The sequence below is a fragment of the Equus przewalskii genome, chromosome 25 (assembly GCF_037783145.1).
Source record: "Equus przewalskii isolate Varuska chromosome 25, EquPr2, whole genome shotgun sequence".
Lineage (NCBI taxonomy): Eukaryota > Metazoa > Chordata > Mammalia > Perissodactyla > Equidae > Equus > Equus przewalskii.
In genome coordinates, this window is record NC_091855.1 from 34,378,035 (window position 1) to 34,396,687 (window position 18,653).

At 38.1% G+C, this 18,653-nt stretch overlaps 2 protein-coding genes across 9 annotated transcripts in view; both read right to left on the reverse strand.

The window, feature by feature from the left end:
* Nucleotides 1–13,647, reverse strand: part of CATSPERB (cation channel sperm associated auxiliary subunit beta) — a 138,970-nt gene extending 125,323 nt beyond the window's left edge. For 3 of the 6 annotated variants that reach the window (XM_070594447.1, XM_070594463.1, XM_070594437.1), the window contains exon 1: nucleotides 13,514–13,647. The gene's annotated coding sequence lies outside the window, so the exon portion shown is untranslated. Of the gene's footprint in view, nucleotides 1–5,482; nucleotides 5,643–13,513 lie in introns of those variants that run through there. The other 3 variants (XM_070594449.1, XM_070594439.1, XM_070594440.1) reach the window with 2 other exon arrangements.
* A 7-nt stretch (nucleotides 13,648–13,654) lies between these two features.
* Nucleotides 13,655–18,653, reverse strand: part of TC2N (tandem C2 domains, nuclear) — a 42,584-nt gene continuing 37,585 nt past the window's right edge. Inside the window, exons 12-13 of one of the 3 annotated variants that reach the window (XM_070594472.1) lie at nucleotides 17,189–17,263; nucleotides 13,655–13,791 (exon numbers count right to left, since the gene is read on the reverse strand). In XM_070594472.1, coding sequence (XP_070450573.1) covers nucleotides 13,678–13,791; nucleotides 17,189–17,263 — 189 coding nt within the window. In that variant the 3' untranslated portion in view covers nucleotides 13,655–13,677. Of the gene's footprint in view, nucleotides 13,792–14,017; nucleotides 14,733–15,149; nucleotides 17,264–18,653 lie in introns of those variants that run through there. The other 2 variants (XM_070594473.1, XM_070594474.1) reach the window with 2 other exon arrangements.

Sequence of the window (18,653 nt, forward strand, 5' to 3'; positions counted from 1 at the left end):
CGCCCTTTTTAAACAAAGAGCTGGCAGTAAAACGCGACATATCGCGTATCCAGCCAATGCTACATATTGCTCAGAAACTCCACACTCCCAACAGGAAACTCGGGGAATGAAAGGGTTTCTCAGTTTCATTATCAGATAGATGCCCTCTTCCAGTAACCACAATGGGAGGCTAAAATGAAAACATTCATTCCTGGATTATTGATTTCTTTGAAAATGATTTAAGAACAAACTTACAATTAAAAAAAAAATTTTTTTAAAGATTGGCACCTGAGCTAACAACTGTTGCCAACCTTTTTTTTTCCTGCTTTTCTCCCCAAATCTCCCCAGTATGTAGTTGTATATTTTAGTTGTGGGTCCTTCTAGTTGTGGCATGTGGGACGCCACCTCAGCATGGCTTGATGAGTGGTGCCATGTCTGCACCCAGGATCCGAACCGGCGAAACCCCCGGCTGCTGAAGCGGAGCATGCAAACCTAACCACTTGGCCATGGGGCCACTCCCCAAAATTACAATTTTTAAAGTGAGTCTCACATAATGAATTCTCTCTCATCTTTGATAATGATTTATTGAATGGTGCATCAGAAAATCTTGTAAGGTGCTTAAAATCTTGAAAGACTAGCTGCTGTCAATTGAAAGGTAGGGTGACAATAGAGATGGAGCCCACGGTTTTCTTGGCTCCTGAAATGAATGGCCTGCACCCTGCTCTTCACCCAAGTCTTGCTAATCAGGAACCAGGAGAGGCATATTCTCCTCTCTCCGGCATCTCTGGAGACCCCCTCTCTAGGAGAAGGGCCTAGATACCACCCACCACAACTAACACCACAAGCCCTTTGATCACCTACTGTCAATGACCAATCCAATACACACTTAACAAGAATGTGGAGATCTGACTTTTCAGACCCAAGGTCTCAAAGCCGAGTATCTGCTCCCAATAATATGACTGCCCTGTGTTTTAGTCAGCAGCAAAGCAAACATTTTAAGTTGTTATTCACACTGCTTACAGCCACTAAATGCAAAATTCAAAAAACTAAACAGCAATCATTATTTTTTATCCATATTATCATGCCTGCCATCTCATGAGGACTCTATCACCAAAGGGAATGAAATTGAAATTTATTGACATTCAACTCCAAATTTTCCAATATGTTTAAGTAAAATGCACTTATTCTCGAAGGAGGGGTGGACAAATGGGGGCACTGATCCATTGAAGGTGATTTACTGCCATTTGTGGTACTTAAGAAACAATAATAAACCTAAAAGCTAGATTTTCTTTATTTCTTCAGTTTGACATGTTAATCTTTATTGGATGTAGAAACAACAAAAAGTCAAGGAAAAGCACAGTCTCATAGTAAGACAGGTTTCCTGTCCAGTGATATGAAAACCACCTCATTTCATTACTCACAAAGAGACAGGGAAGGGAATGAATGCAATTCAACCAGGTGGATCTCTAGTTGGTTAAATAATGGTTAAATCAATGGTATGTAAAACACACACCTAGGGGAAGAGCTCTGAAAAGCAGCCAGGAGAGCAACATCCCTACCTTGGCTGCTTTAAGAATATTATCAATAACTAAGGCAAAGATAAAACAAAATGATTATTAAGTTTTGCATTATACAAAGACATAGACCTATTGGCTGGATAATATCTAAATATTTCCTCTTCTACCACTGAAATGGGCAGTGACATATTATAAAGTTATCAGACGTTCTAACATTATTTTAACCAAAATATAGCATTTAACACATTACCTGGAGATATAACAGGTACTTGATGTCTGTTGAGTCACAGATCACTAGACTAGACACCAGGAAACACAAATCTTTGATTCAGCTCTGTCACAAATTAGTTGATAAAATCAAAGCAACATTTACTTTGGACCCCAGTTTTTTGTTATAAGATGTTCATTTTGCCTCCAAGGTTCTGTGGTTCTAAGATCAATCAGATAGGTTAAATAACTACTAATCTTTTAAAATAGGAATTATAATGTGAAAATCTATACTTCATGTTAAATGCCATCAATTACTGAAAAATAGGACAGGAAGCGGAGAAGGAAATTGGCCTAACAGTAGCTCACATAGGCAAAAAATTTAGTGATTTAATTGTAAATTCAAAGAGTGATGAAATGGACTAAACTGGGGCCTGGCCTGGTGGCAAATTCACACACTCTGGTTCGGCGGCCTGGGTTTCGCGGGTTCAGATTCTGGGCGTGAACCTATACACCACACACTGAGCCATGCTGAGGTGGTGTCCCACATACAAAATAGAGGAAGATTGGCATGGATGTTAGCTCAGGACCAATCTTCCTCACCAAATAAAAAAGCAGGGGGGGGGGGTGGCTAAAATGGGTGAAATCCTGAGTCACATTAACAGAAGTATAGCAGTCAGACCACAAAAGAGAATAATCTCATTTCAAGTGCCATGAGCTGCTAAGATCACATCTAGAACATTCAGTATAATTGCAAACCAGAGATGCTGCAACTTCTTAATTTTATAAAATAAGGTATTTCTAATGTTTCATCAAAAGCAAAAGTGGCATAGCACTGACAATATTAATTCAGGCATCCAGGGCCCTAAACCCAAACTTGGGTTAGGCTGAGAAGAGAGAAGCTGTGATGGTGAATCTTATGTGTCAACCGGGAAGGTCTTTTGGGATGAGATTAACATTTAAATTGGTGGGCTTTTGTAAAGCAGACTGCCCTCCCTAATGTGGGTGGGCCTCATCCGATCAGTTGAAGGCCTGAATCGAATGAAAAGACCAGCCTCCCTGAGCGGGAGGGAATTCTCCAGTAGACTGCCTTCGGACTTCATCTGCAGCATCAGCTCTCTTGGGTCTTTGTCTGCTGGCCTTTGGACTGGAACTGCATCATCTGCTCTCCTGAATGTCAAGCCCGCAAGCCCACACTGCAGATTTTCGATTTCCCAGCCTCCCTAATCATGTGAGCCAATTCCTTATAGTTTACATATAATGTTACTTTAATTATAGGTTACAATAATTAATTTTAATTATTAAATATACAATCATTAATTATATAAATAAACATTTTATTATAAATTATATCCTCTTGGTTCTGTTTCTCTAGAGAACCCTAATACAGAAAGTTTCCTGGAGAAAGTGCTTCTAAGCTGAGACTCTCACAATATGTAGAAATTAGGTAGGTGAAGTGGGGAAGAAAGAGGAAGGCACTGATTAAAGTGTTTTAAGCAATGGGAAACAACATGAGCACAGCCTGAAGGGGCAAGAATGTCTAGCAGGCACCCACATATAAACCCCAAGACCTAAGCTAATGATACCTGGTATTAAGATTTTATCAGAGTCTGTCTCTTATTCTGTATCCCGAGAAGAGGAGAAGTAAGTATCCCCAAAGAATATGGACTTACAGATCATCAAATTACTTCTCTTTTTCTCAGGATAGACTATTTCAAGAGACTTCTGGCATGTAATTAATCTCTCTTAGTTAATATTAACCATTGCTATTTAACTTGAGTCAGATTCAATTTGGAAGATATCCAACCATTAATGGTCATTCTGTTACACAAAATCAATCAAGCACTTCCTCTCATAGACATAGCACCATGTTCTCATAGACGTGCATGTGAGGCAGCATATAAATACACGCTGAATCAATGAGAAATTACAAATTTTAAATGACTGGCACATAGATTTACATAGAAAATAGGAAAAAAATGCAGAAATGCAGTCTTCTCTGGGTCCCACATAATAGATATCCAGTATACATTAGTTGATTTGAAACCTCTATTTACCTGGATTAATTTTAAGTCATTTACTTACATAAGGTAAACTCTTTCTCTTGTGCTTATAATTTTTGTGTATGGACATTAATCTCTTCAAATGGACATGATGACACTATGAGCAATTGGCTTGGTGACAATAAGTGATGTTTTACTCTTATTTTTTCTCCATGTCTAGAAACTAGAACTTTCTTTGTATGTTTCTTTCTTCCTTATTACTCAACTCCATGAGAAAATTATTTGGAACCTTAACAGATACAGTCTTTCCCATACGCATAAGCGTCTAGCTGTTTTTCACCAGTACACTATAGCAACCCTCCTCCCCTCCACGAGAAACATTACTGATGGTGTCTGTAATCGTGAGCACATCTTAGAGACAGTGAGCAGAAAGGTTAGTCTCAGATTAAGGAAATTCCTCAGTAGCTTTAGCTCTAAGGACTTGTAACTTCTCGAGCAAACACGGCTGTCATGTGCTAAGCTGTGATGGTCACCCTGCCACGCTGGTTCATAAGGTGGACGCCAAATTGCTTTCAGGTAACTTTCAGCACCACGACCTGCCAAAAGGGATAAACAGAGCACGGAGCGAAGGAATCTCTTTCTTTACAATTTAGGTAACGTTACGAACAAATGTTCTCCTAACGAAGAAACTCTACTTCTGAAACTCACAGAAACTGTCGTGACAGCACAGGGAATCTCAGTAAATCTTTAAAACATAATACCAATATATGACTACATTTCTTTCAAAACAGCTGTCCATCCTACTTGGAATGAAAAAGCTGTTTCTCCTCATTTTCTTCCTAAGGCAGAAAAATGATAGAACATTGTCATTTTCAGATAAGTAAACTAAGATGTCAGACAGAATCAAAAGTACACTTCTAACACTTTCAAACGATCCTGCAGTAAGAATGGCAATCTTGCTGGAAAGTGTGGGGAGTACACAGAGCCAGGGACAGGTGTTTTCTAACAACAGTTTCCCCAGATCTCTGGAAAACAAATCACTGTTTGGAAACTCTGAGCTCCAGTCACCCAAATCCCAAACTGACATGTTCTTGGGATCAGACTCACAAGAGGGTGAGGACGACCTGAGCTGTTCTTCGAAAAGCTGGAGAGGAATTCTGCACGGAGGAATTTCTCCTCCCTTCCTGCGCTCTGAAGTCTCTCAACCGAGCACAATACAAACCCTCTCTAGTTTCTCCCCGCTTTGAATGACAGTGCCACGTTTTCCTTCATATCTCATACAGCGCTTAAAAAGTTACCCCAGCTAATGCAGTGATAAATGAATTTAAAAAAAACAAGTTTCTCACAAATACAGTGTCTTTAAAAGGAGGGAGTAATCAATTGTGTCAAATACTTCAAATGTTAGAACAAAAACTACAAACCCGGACACTTCATTTACATATCACCAAACATACATTTATGTATTAACAAACGGTGGGGGAATTCCTAAAAGTGCACTTCAGATGACCTGGCCGTGTCGGGGAGAAATCAGAAAATGTGATTGTAACTTAGCAAGGTGAAGCCTCATCAATTAGATAATAACTTGCCTGGCCAAAGACTGTAAGTGGGTGGGGACGATTAGAATGACATACAGAAAAAGGGACAATCAAAGAGGCAGAATTCACCGTGTGAGTCCTGTACTCTGCAGGAGAGAGACACTAACCGTGGGCATCAGGCGGTGAGGACCCTCAGCAGCCTGCCGTCAAACCAGCTGCACCAGACCCTGGATAAACATACCTCTGTCTACAATCCACTTCCCTCTGCTTTGACGTCATGCTCTCCAAACATGCATCTGGCTTCTAAAATTCAAATCACTAGGTGCCTTGACACAAAACAGAGGTTGATCGTGAAGGCAGACAGCAATAGTTCTGTCGTTAGAAGGGACTACCCTCTCTTTAGAAATTAGTAAACCACTGTTGTACTTTGTCCACCAGACTTTGGAAAGCTTTTGTAGCCAAGCCAATTCCACTCATTTATTAGTGTTCTGACAGAATGAGAATTCAAGCCTTGCAAAACCGGGCCCAGATGCCGCACTCAGAGACTTCATTCAGGTGACGCCGTCCTGAGCCGCCTCGGTCCCCCGAAGTTATTCCCACCTCCCACCTCAAATAGCAACCAACTTCATCTACTGTCTTGTGGCAAGTGACAGCAATCACACAAGGCCCTAAAAAGAATTATTTTTAGTTTCGAAAGGAATAATTTGGGTGATTAAACTGATGTTTTCCAAATGTGGCCCAAAGAACAAAAGATTAGCAACTTCCAACATCCTGATTTTAAAAACAAAATATATGTACCCGGTTTATTTTCGTCACTCCTGGGACATAAAAAATATCTATACAATAATATTAACAAGGAAAAAGTGCTCAAGAAATTCAAAATGATAAATTATATTTTAATGTGTGGACTGTTTGAAGATAAAACTTACATAGCCTAGGATTTGGCAATGTTTCTTGGCTGTGATACCAAAGGCACAAGGGACAGAAGTAAAAATAGACAGATGGGACTTAGTGGAAATTTAAAAATTTTGTGCATCAAAACATAGTATCAACAGAATAAAAAGGCACCCCACAGAATATATTTGCAAATCATACATCTGATAGGGAGAAATATCCAGAACATACAGAGAACTCCTAAAGCTCAATTTAAAAAAACACTCCAATTCAAAAATGGGCAAAGGACATGAACAGACATTTCTCCAAAGAAGATACACAAATGGCCAATAAGCACAAGAAAAGATGCTAAACATCACTAATCATTAGGGAAATGCAAATCAAAACTACAATGGGATACCTCCTCACACCATTTGGATGGCTACTATCATAAAAACAGAAAATAGCAAGTCTTAGTGAGGATGTGGAAAAACTGGAACCCTTGTTCCCACCTTGTTGGTCAGAACGCAAAACGGTCTAGCGGCTATGGGAAATAGTATGATAGTTCCTCAAAAATTAAAAATAGAATTACCATATGATCCAGTAACTCCACTTCTGAGTATATACCCACAGGAATTGAAAGCAGAGCCTCAAGAAATATATGTACACCCCTGCTTGTAGCAGCATTATTCACAGTAGCTAAAACATGGAAGCAACCCAAGTGTCCACTGCCAGATGAATGGATAAGCAAAATGTGGTATATACATGCAATGGAACATTATTCAATCTTAAAAAGGGAGAAAATTCTGATATATGCTACAACATGGCATATCTTGAGGACATTACGCTAAGTGAAAAAAGCCAGTCACAAAAAGACAAATATTGTATGATTCCACTTACACGAGAGACCTAGCGTAGTCAAAATCCTAGAGACAGAAAGCAGAATGGTGGTTGCCGGGGGCTGTGGGGAGGGAGGATGGGGAGTTAGTGTTTAATGGGGATATGGTTTCAGTTTTACAACATGAAAAGACCTATGGAGACGGATGGTGGTGGTGGCTGCGGAGCATTATGAATATATTTAATACCACGGAACCGTACACTTAAAAATGGTTGCGATGGTAAATTTTATGCTATGTTTATTTACTACAATAAAAAATAATTGAAAAAAACTCCCCCAAACTACAAAGCCAAAGTATGTGTATGAATTTCACTATGGTCTACCTACTTTAATAATTCTATAGGGGTATAACAAAATCACCCACGGGGCTTTTTTCAAGATTCACAACCTGGGTGCAAATTACTGCCACTGTGACTTACTCTTAGTGATTGAAATGTGTCCTTTCCCTCAGGCATGCCGGGGAAGGAAAAACGTCAAAAACTATTATCTTGTTTCATACACTCAGGTAAAATCATTAGGAAAAAAAATTTAACTCTCTCAGCTTTCAAGAAGGAACCAGGGCGAGGAATCGTAGAACATTTATTTATTATGTACACAGCAGAGAGAGAATTCTAGACGCAATGAGTAACTCCTGCCCATTAGAACCATCTACTCTAAGCCAAAAAAACAAAGGCATCATTCCAAACATTTTCCTGTTCTGTTGTTTCTGCAACTTTCTTTCTTCTGGACTAGGAAAGGGGAAACTTTTCCCCTTTGTTATTTCTCAAGCTTAGTGTTTTCTGGGCTGGGGAAAAAAACAAACCTGATTGTGATCAAATCCGTCATAATGTTTCCATCACACTTCTAATCCTGTTGGAATCATTTACTCCCCTCACTTTCAAGAAAACAGATGTCATTTTTCTAATTCTACCAGATAAAGGACATGTGTGTCACATGTGCAAACACACACACACCATAAGCCAAATCCTACCACTTCATGTGACCTTCTTGACCCCGATGTCACCATTTCCCTCTAAAGCCCATCCTTCCCTTTGCTTTGCCCGAATGCTTCAAATAAATCAAAATATCTTTAAGAGCAAAAGAAACGTTTTTAGAAAAGACTCAAGTACTTTTTCAGTGTCCCAGAGAAGAAACTGTACTTAGTTAACAAACGATCTAGTTTTAACATTTTAAGAAAATATTTATGATCCTTTTTGCCTTTCCTTACTTTATCTTCTGGTCTTAAAGGGTAGAAAAGGATTAACATGTGTGACTACATTGGGGAGTACAGAGATGAACACAGACACACACACACACACACACACACACGGAAAAAGCAAATGCAGAAAAATGAACATATTTTCTCTTTGGCCTTCCCAGATACTCTAAAAATAATCTACAATACAAAGATGTCCACTGTCTTTTTTGTCTAAAGTCAATAAAAACAACATCACATTTAGAAAGTCAACCTCATCTCTACTATCTTTTAAAGCCAAGAAAACCCAAACACATCAGTAACCCAGACGAAAACGGATTTGCAAGAGGGTTGTTCTTACAATAATCACAATACTGCCCTAGGTTCAGAATTCTACGGTGGTTCTTTTTAAATGGTCACTTGATATATAGGTATGTCCTGTTTTAGCTTAGAGTAGCTCAAGGAAAACAATCTTTAAATGTAGCTTTTTCTGAAAAAAAAAAAAAAAAAACAACCCTAGATAACTCATAAATATACTATGAGCATGAGCATTTGGAGTAAACTAAGATAGACAGAAACTAGATGATGACATCTAGCCTATGAAAGTCATACAGAAGGAAAGACCCGGAACAGATTTTCCAATCTTCTATTTGCTCATTCATTGTAAGATATCCATCAACTTTACGTGGAAATATTCCATGTGTACTGATGTATTCACTCTAATGTAAGCTCTATGAGGGCAAAGTTTTTGTTTGTTAGGAGTATTTCCAGCCCCTAAAATGAGGGGCACAAAGCAGCTACCGAATAAATGTTGGTTGTATGAACCGCCCTGTGTTCTAGGTAGATGGGCTCTACGCTAGAGGACTCTGCAGGTCTTCTCCAGACACAAGAGTCAATGATCTTATTATCACAGACCCAACAAGTGTTCATATTTTCTACAAAGGAAACAAAATTTGAGCATGAGTTTTGGCGACAGCAGGGAGAGGGGAGAGAGGGAGGAAGGGTGGAGGGAAAGAAGGAGAGGGGGGAACAGGTGAAGAGTTCCGTATGCACTCCTCTGAAGGAAGCATGAGTTAGGACAAGGTGTCTTAAGTAAAAAGAAAGAGTATATTGTATTAGGAAGCATACAGGCACCTCGCCGGGAGTTCCTACTCTTCCATCCTTAACTGCTCTCCATAAGCTTTCCTTCCTCTTACAGGCCTCTCTTCTTTCTGTTCTTCTTCCTAGGGTTCCTTTTACATCACAAGTAAGAAAGCACTACTCAGCAATCCTCCCCACCTTGCTTTTCTCCAGCCTCACTATCTGTGAGGACATGGCCTTAGTACCGAGATGGGGATGAACATGGGGTTAGGCTTGCTTCTCTTCCAGCCTCTTCTCTGAATCCTTCTTAAATTCTATCAGAAAAGGTCTCCAAAATTCTCATTCTATCGTTCCAGGATGAGAATTGTCACCTAACCAATCTTCTACTAGTCTTCTTTCCTACAGAAGTCTTAGGAATCTTGTTTAAGCTGGTAAACAACTTAAACAGGTTATCTACATCTTACAGGAAATTTTCAAAGTTGGACATAATCTAAGTATCTGGCCTATTTTATATAGGAATCAAACTTAACTGGTTCCCTGCAAAAACCAAATGTTTTAAATAAGCCAGTACAACTTCTGTGCTTGGTAATGACACACAGTAAGCTGCTAACAGCAACAATAAGGTAAAATCTGATGCATATCTCAGCGATATATGAAATTTAGCATTAACTATGTATTATAAACATTGCTCAGAGGTCCAGAAAATTTTTTTCTAGGCCATAACTCATAGTGTGAGTTAAAGAGATATAAGGCTATCATATTTCTCCTTTCTATAATAAAGAAATGCGTCAATGAACTTTAACAGTAAATGTACAATCCAGCATTATCTCTCCCAATTAAAAGATACTGGCCTTTAATTACCTCTTTACTGAGCAATAAAACATGACTCAATGTATTCATTCAGTTTTTTCTGTTTATTCACTACTATATCCCTAACAGTCAAAACACTGCCTATCAGTTAAATTAATGAATAAACAAATATTTACTATGTCCCTCTTACGTGCTAGGTACTGAGTTCACTTCAGGAATGAAGCAATAAACATGACCCTGCTTTCATGGAAACTGCAGTGCAGGAGAGACATTAAGGAAAATTTATGTAATTATTTGATCACAATTATGATAAAACCTATAATGGGAAATTATAAAGTATATGAAAATAGGATCCAACATTGCCTAAGATGTAAAAAAAAATACTTTTCTGAGGAATAGACATTGAAGCTAGCACCCAAAAAAGCTTAGGGTTTAGCCAAGGGAAGAGTGAAGAGGAAAGTTATTCCACATAGATGAAGCAACGTGTGTAGAGATCCTGAGGGAGCTGGGCATGTACTGTCTTCCAAGAACTGAAAACAGATCAGAGGGAGTAGTTCAAGAGGCTGGAATGGAAGACAGAGCTCAGACCATGCAGGGCTTTGTAGACCATGTTAAGGATTTTGGACTTCACACCAAGAACAATGGGAAATAAGGAGTGACGATCAGATCTGCATTTTAAAAGTATCACTCTGGCTGCTGGGTGGAGAATGGACTAGAGAGGAAGAGGAGGGAGGCAGGAAGACCAATTATGGAGAAAGTACAGCACTACAGGTGCGAGATGACGTTGTCTTTGACTAGGGAAGCTAAAGTGGAGACAGGGAAGGGGGTGGATTCAACATCTACTTAGGACGTACATTTCTGAATAGGGTGACACTGAGTATGGGAGATGAGAGAGAGTGGTGTGCCAAGGTGACTCCTAGGGTTCTGGGATGACCAACCAGGCGGATAGTTCCTTTTACTTAGATGGGGAACAGTGCAGGCTAGATTTGTGGTAGGAATGGAAAATTATAAGTTTGGGTCGGGATACATTCAAGAAAAGATGTTCACCTTAGCTATACGATAGTGTGGCTCATAAGCAAGATTTGAGTCAAGACAGAAATTTAGCAGCCTTTAGTCAGTAAATAGCATTTTAAGCCATGGGGAGAGACGAGAATGCCCAAAGGGACAATGCAGAATGAAAACAGAAGACAGTCTAGGACTAAGTCCTGAAGAACTCCCCATTTTTAAAGGTCAAGGGCATGAAGATGAGCCAACAGATAAGAAAGAAAAGGAAACGCTAGAAAGGTAATAAGACAACAAGCTGAGCATAATGACAGGAAAGCTAAGGGAAGCAACAGTTTCAAGAAGCAGGGAGAAGTCTATTGTTAATAAAGTTGATGAGTAATAAAAAAAAACAGCTGCAAAGCACTTGTGAAGACTTTGGCATGAGGCTCAGTGGAGTGGTGGGGAGGGGGCTGAAGAGAATAGGCTAAGAACGGTCAGAAATTATCTATAAAGAGGAGACTGGATAAGGCAGAATCTAGAACAGAGTGGGAGGTCTAGGAATTTTTTAGAAGAAATAAACAGACCAGAGAGGTCTGGAGCGTAGGTGACCTAAGAGACCGTATGCTGAGAAACTAACCCTCTTGTTCATTGGGGTATTATAGCGTTTAAATTCTTGGTAAGTACTCAGGAATTTATTGGGAATATTTTCTACTAGTTACTAACATCTGCCAAGTAAGCAGAAATGAAGGCTATGCTTGGAATGAATGGTCAGGTGGGAGAAGGAAAATGAGGAAAGAATAAAAACTCCTGTCAGAATGCAAAAAGAGCTTCTGGGAATCTTCACTGGCCACATGGAGACTCGTTCACAGCAGCCTGCCCCAGGGCGAACTCTGGGGACCTGGGAAGACATATCTCCACAGGGAGTGCGCTGCCGTGACTCTGCATTATGTTTCCAGAGGTCCCTTCATCAGTGCAGAAACCTAACCCCCGCATTATGGTGTGTTGAGTTCTTTCCATTGAACGCATCACCAACCTATTTTGAGACAGTCATGCATGCACCAGGGAGGTTTGGATGATGCTAAGAAGAATAAAGCAGAGAAGAAGAGGTTCAAGAAACAGGAGAGAACAGGGACAATAAATACAATGAGATCCCTGAAAAAGCAGAGAGGCTTGCACCAGAATTCACAAGCAAGGGCTGACTTTCTAACACAACAGAAGACGGATATAGGCAAAAATCAGTTTGTGGATATGACGGTGGGAAGTTGAAGGAATGCCTGACATTGCTTTCCTTGTAAAGCACAAAATAAGATCTACAAAGAGTAAAGAAAGGAGCAGGTGGACTGAAGGTTAGAAGAGAGTGGAAGGGAGAATAAACTTTTTCACAGCCAGTCAGCTGACAAAAGAAATAAAGTAAGATTGCTAGTTAGGCAGACTCAGTGATCAGGAATTCATAGTGCTACCAATCTGCCTGATTTGTGTGCTTCAGATCAGGGACATACCAAACCTTTCCTAATTCCTTCAGCTGCACTTAATTCTTTATTTGGGCCTCTAAAGCACTTTGTCCATACCTCAAATCCTGCTTTTTACTACATTTCTGCTTTATATTATTTCTCTACTAAAATATAAAACCCCAGGGTAAAGAGTGATGGCTTATTCATCTTTGTACCCCTGAAAGTACCTAGAAGTGTTCTTTGCATGGAGAACTATATAGATTTTTTTGCATTTAATTATTAAATATATAAAATAGCTCAATTAAAAATTTAGTTGTTTCAAGATCAAGTTTCCATACATTGTATAATCAAGAAAGATTAAGGACCCAGAAATTGAACTAAAAGACAATTAAGAGCCACAGTCCACCAAACTTATCTCTGTTAAAATAAATTTAGTCCTATCATGAAGGGTAGATATTTTTTATCATCCTGCTGCTTCAGAAACTACAAAATTGTGACCCAGAAAACGAATTCCACAGCATGAGAATATGAAAATCAAGACTGAATAAACAACATCTAAACACATATCTAAAACACATATCTCGTTCAGTGATTTAGCACAGCATAGAATCAGAGACATTTTAGCCATCTGAGAAGATGTACAGAACTTTCTTTCTAGACATCTCCTCTGTTATCAGAGTCCTATGATTTAATATAGTCATATAGTTAACACAGTTATAGTCGTATGATTTAATTTGGTTATCAGTTTTAACAACTAATAAAATATAGCTATTTTAGGGATCAGATTTTTCATACTTGAAGAAATTTAAAAATCAGTAATTACTTATTTAAAAAACATTTTCCACTAGGAAACTACTGAAAATGTAGGTAGCATTCATCTTCAGACAATTCATCATCCATAAAATACAACCCAATTTTGGAGGGCTACACTGACTCTTTTAATATCTTCTTTAGTCTTAAATCTGTATTTCAAAATGCACATCGCACTTCATTTGCACCCACTTTTCATCATTCTTTCCTCAATTCAATGTTTCAGGTAACACTTCAAGCATTTGAAATTTATTGTTGGACAAGCATAGCTGAAGCCTCAAGAGAATACCAGCAAGTGTCTATCATAGTTAATTTCATGTGTCAACTTTTCTGGCCAGGGGTGCCCAGATTAAACACTATTTCTGGGTGCGTCTGTGAGGGTTTCTCCGGACGAGACTAGCATGTGCATCAGTGGACTCAGTAAACGGCTCTCTCCAGTGTGGGTGGGCATCTTTTAATCTGCTGAAGGCCTGGATAGACAAAAGGGAAAGAAGGAATTTGCCCCTCTTTTCCTGCCTAATTGCTTGAATGGAAAAATATCTTCTCCTGCCCACAGACTGGGGTTTATACCATTGGTTCCTCTGGTTCTCAGGCCTTTGAATTCAGACTGAATTATCCTTCCAGCTTTCCTGGGTCTCTGGCTTGCATGGCAGATTATGGGACTTCTCAGCTTCCATAAACACACGAGCCAATTCCTCATAGTAAAAAATATATATATATTTCCTATTGGTCCCGTTTCTCTGGAAAACCCTGATTAATACAGTGTTCTCATAACTATTTTAGATACATATTTTATCTGGTCTTTCCTCCAATATACCCTACCAAACACCAAAGGAAATGTATATCTTTGAAATATCCATTGCTGCCATGCAATAAAAAGTTGAAATTGACTGAAAATTCCTGAAATCATTCATAAATAAGCAATTTGACTAAATAAATGTAAATAACCAATTTGACTAAAGAAATGATGGAAATTTTTGCTGGGAAATACAGTTTCAGTACGTTAGTATCAGAGAAATTCACATAACTGTATTCAAACATCAGTCCTAAATTCAAAAATTTAGGTTATTTTCAGACCACAATTACATAATGTATGTTCAACATCCCACTGGTTCCTTCCTAACAGTCTGATAAGAGCTGAACTGGTACACTTCAGTGGTAATTTCTCTAGGAGTTCTAAAAAAATCACGTAAAACCAAAGGAAAGCCAAATAGTGATGTTATGTTTTAACGTGGGCTGCAGCCATTTAATTGTATTAATCGGAAAGCTTATAAATAAATAAATACACTTAGCGTTAGCACTGTGCAAACTACCAGCTATCAATGTGAACCCTTCCATGGCTTTCTCTGGTCATCCAGCATCATTTTGGTTCTTTTCTCCTTCTTATAAGTGGGTAAAGGTCAAGAGAAGCCTATGCAAATACAAAGAGAAAGGATTTTTGCATAGTATCTCATTTTTTATTATCAGCGTCTAATTTTTTCTCATGAGTAGCTATTAACAGAAGAGTGTGTTTCTTTTTATATTTTTACATAAAGCTTCAAAGAAACAACCAGAATATCATCTGTACTCAGTACCCTTCACCCAAAAAAGGCTCAAGTAAACACTAATTAAAATATCTGAGATCTTAGTTGTGTCAATACTTATCTAACTGAAAGGTCTTTTAAATGAAAAGGTTTTCTTTAAATTGTTTTATTTACCTAGGATTCTAAGACATATAAGAAACCAAGAAGTCATAGCTTTCCCTCAAATTATACATTATATACATATTGAAAAAATATTAAAAGTTAAATAAACTAAAAATTGAGTTAAATACATTACATATAATAAATTTAGGTATTGAAAGCATTAATAGAACACAAAAAACTGCTCAAATGAAATTCTAGATTTTTTAAAATAACAAAGTCTGTTATTTATTATCTAAAAGCCAAAACATTTACTTCTGTGGTGGCTATTGAAGTAGTTGCATTTGCAGAGGGTTTTTAGGCAGTGAAACAACTCTGTATGGAACTTTGGTAGTGGACGCACATCGTTATGCATTTGTCAAAGCTCAGAGAATGTAAAACATCAAGAGGGAACCCTAATGTAAACTATGGACTTTGGGTGATGATGGGTCAATGTAGGTTCATTCATTTTAACAAATGCACCACTCTAATGCGAGATGCTGATAGTGGGGTAGGCTGTGCTTGGGGGGGTCAGGGATATATGGGAACTCTGTACCTTCCTCTCAATTTTGCTGTGAATCTAAAACTTCTCTAAAAAATAAAGTCTATTTAAAAATAACTTTTTTAATAGTTGCCATTTGTCTCAAAGATTCAAAATACTACCACACAAGGTGATTTCTCTTAAAAGTCCATGTGAGTACTGATCAATATGCCATTTTTCACAAATCTAAAAAAAATTATTTTACAATGCACAGTGTCAGATACCTGTCAACACCACCAGAATACCATACACTCTAGGCAGTAGAAGCAAGGGGCATGCAAAGTATGTACATTTTGCAGCTTGAGGAGGTGGTACCCAGGAAAAGGGGAATTCAGTGTTTATTTGGGAAAATCTTAATGAGATACACAAAACTTAAGGACTGGAATGAAGAGGGTGTGCTTAAGCTATCATAAAGGATACTTCTGGCCTAAAACATCACCATCTATCTCTTGGCACGTGTGGGTCAGGTAAGAGAGGAAGAAAAATGGAAGACATGAACACAGAGCACTTGGTCTACTCATTAGCAAAAATTAAGTCAAATTTTCCAAGATCAGGAACGGCATTACTCATTTTTCCAAACAGCTGCTCTTTCGGCCATAGCTTGTATGGCCAACTAAACTGAAGCTACCTGCACATACCGAGTTCTATGAGTACCTAAGAGAAACTGTGATAGAAAATACTTTCTGCTCTATCATGTATGATCATTTAAAACACATGGGAAAATACTCCAACGCTGTGGATTACAGAACAATTTATATTTAAAAAACTAAAAACAAGGAAGTGATGATCAAAAAATATTGAATTTGCTACTTAAGCTCATTTCATTCTGCTAATTAGGATGGGCCATACAGATGATAATGGGCCATATGGATGAGGATCTTCTTTCAATTCCAATTAAAATAAAGAGTAAACTACTTGCGGGAGGAAAACATGCAAAATGTGTGTATACAGGGTTTCCAATTAAACCTTTCGGTGTTTTCATTTATTCTTGCCAAAATAGTTCTCTATATCTGAAGTTCCTTGGAGATAAAGAGCTTACAAAGTGGCAATGTGATGCCTTACATGTAAGAAATGGTAAACACAGGGCGCAAACTTTCCTCAAGTACTGACGAGTTGAAGTGGTTCAATTCATTTTTGCTTTCTGAGAGAAAATACGTAGCAAAAGGTAAACGGTGGAGTCGAGATCTCATCAGTGGTGACTAGCACTGAAACAGTTGGTGGGAAAGTCTTCTAAATGTCTAAAAGTACTAGAAGAGACTTGATACACTAGATTTTGAATATCTAGGTAAAGCTTCAAAGAAACCCATAAACATAATATAGCAATATCTATCGGCGGCTGATATTCTCATTGATGTCATAATTTACTTAGTTGCCCTAGGAATACTATCCTTTCATTTACTGTCTATTTCAGCAGTTTTAAAATAATTCCTCTACTTGGGATATCTGATATAATTCACCCCATTTTTTATCAAGTTTAATTTTCTATCAGATCCATTATATACTATAATTATGGCCTCCATAAATGAATCGACAAATGCATTAATTTGTCTCTTCTCATTGGTAGGAAACTGAAACCATAAGTCTTCTAAAAGAACGTCAAGTTCTTCACCAAATGAATGTGTGAAGTCTTCAAGACGGATTTAATTTGTGCCACTTGATAACCACCTTTTCTGGGTTTGTAACTGTCTCTTTCCACTGGTTCACTGCTTCGACGTTATTACTGTCTTCACTTATCCAAATCTGTAAAGGAACAATACAATAACTTAACTTAACACAATAATGGTAATTGAGTTCAAACAGTTAATTATTCTTATTGAGGAAAGACAACTGGAAGTTTGGTTTACATATTTTCAATTAAACATCTTTCCATTTTTCCAAAAGTTTGATTTCTCTATTTGAAACTTAAATGTTAAAACATTTAACCTATTTAGTTTCCCTAAAGACTATGTTATATGATTCAATTCAATCTAAAAATTCAATGTGTGATATTACAAAATCATTTTCCCCAAAAACAGTTTCCTTTCTTAGTCAATAAATCTAGGAGCTCAACTTAAAATTGATCCTGGTCACTCAAAAACATTTTTGTAAAGATTAACTGAGACTAACCATGATTTTTGTTTTAAAAAAAAGATTGGCACCTGAGCTAATATCTGTTGCCAATCTTCTATTTTTTTCTTCCTTCTTCTCCCCAAAGCCCCCCAGCACACAGTTGTATATTCTAGTTGTGGGTGCCTCTGGTTGTGCTACGTGGGATGCCACCTCAGCAAGGCTTGATGAATGGTGCCGTGTCCGTGACCAGTATTCGAACTGGTGATAGCCTGGGCTGCCAAAGCAGAGCATGCGAGCTTAACCACTCGGCCACAGAACTGGTCCCACAAATCATGATTTAATTTAAATTGGTAAGGAATGTGCATTTTAAAGTACTTTTACATTAAATAAAACTATAATTTTAATTGAAATCTAATAGTCATCCTTGATCCATAGTAAATAATTCATAGTACCTATCACTTATGTAACTTTAGATAACAGATGTGAATGAACTTGGGAAAACCGTAAAGCATTATGCAAATGCAAGACGTCACAATGGTGACATATCATGGAGGCAAGGTGGGCAAGGAATCAAAAAGCCTGAATTCTCACCTCAGCTATAGCACTAACAAATGCTGTTACTTTGGGATTAACTTCTCTGAGACTCAGTTTCTAATTCTTTTAAACAAAGAAATTGGAGCAGGTTAGTGGTTTTCAAACTTTTTTCCCTTCATTTTTTGGTCTGAAGAACTTTTCTGTCAAATAAAACCTTACAAAGAACCTTAATAGAAAAAACAGATGACATCAGAGTGCTTCGATTGATAAAGTAGTGGGAGGCCTTGAGTCCACATTTGGCTGCCCCATCATGGTGGCTGCTAAGGCAACAAACGAGCTGGAGGGAACAGACAATCAGCAGGAACCTTTCCAGAATTATTCTTTTTAACTAGAATCTCAACCAAAAAAGTGGAACCACCAAAGCTGTTCCCCTGACAATCATTTGTCAAGTAAATCTGCTCTACTCCAACGTGATAGCTGAGGCTTGACAATATAGGAAAACTAACTGAATTCACTTCACAGGCCTCATGGCTTTGAAGAGTATGTT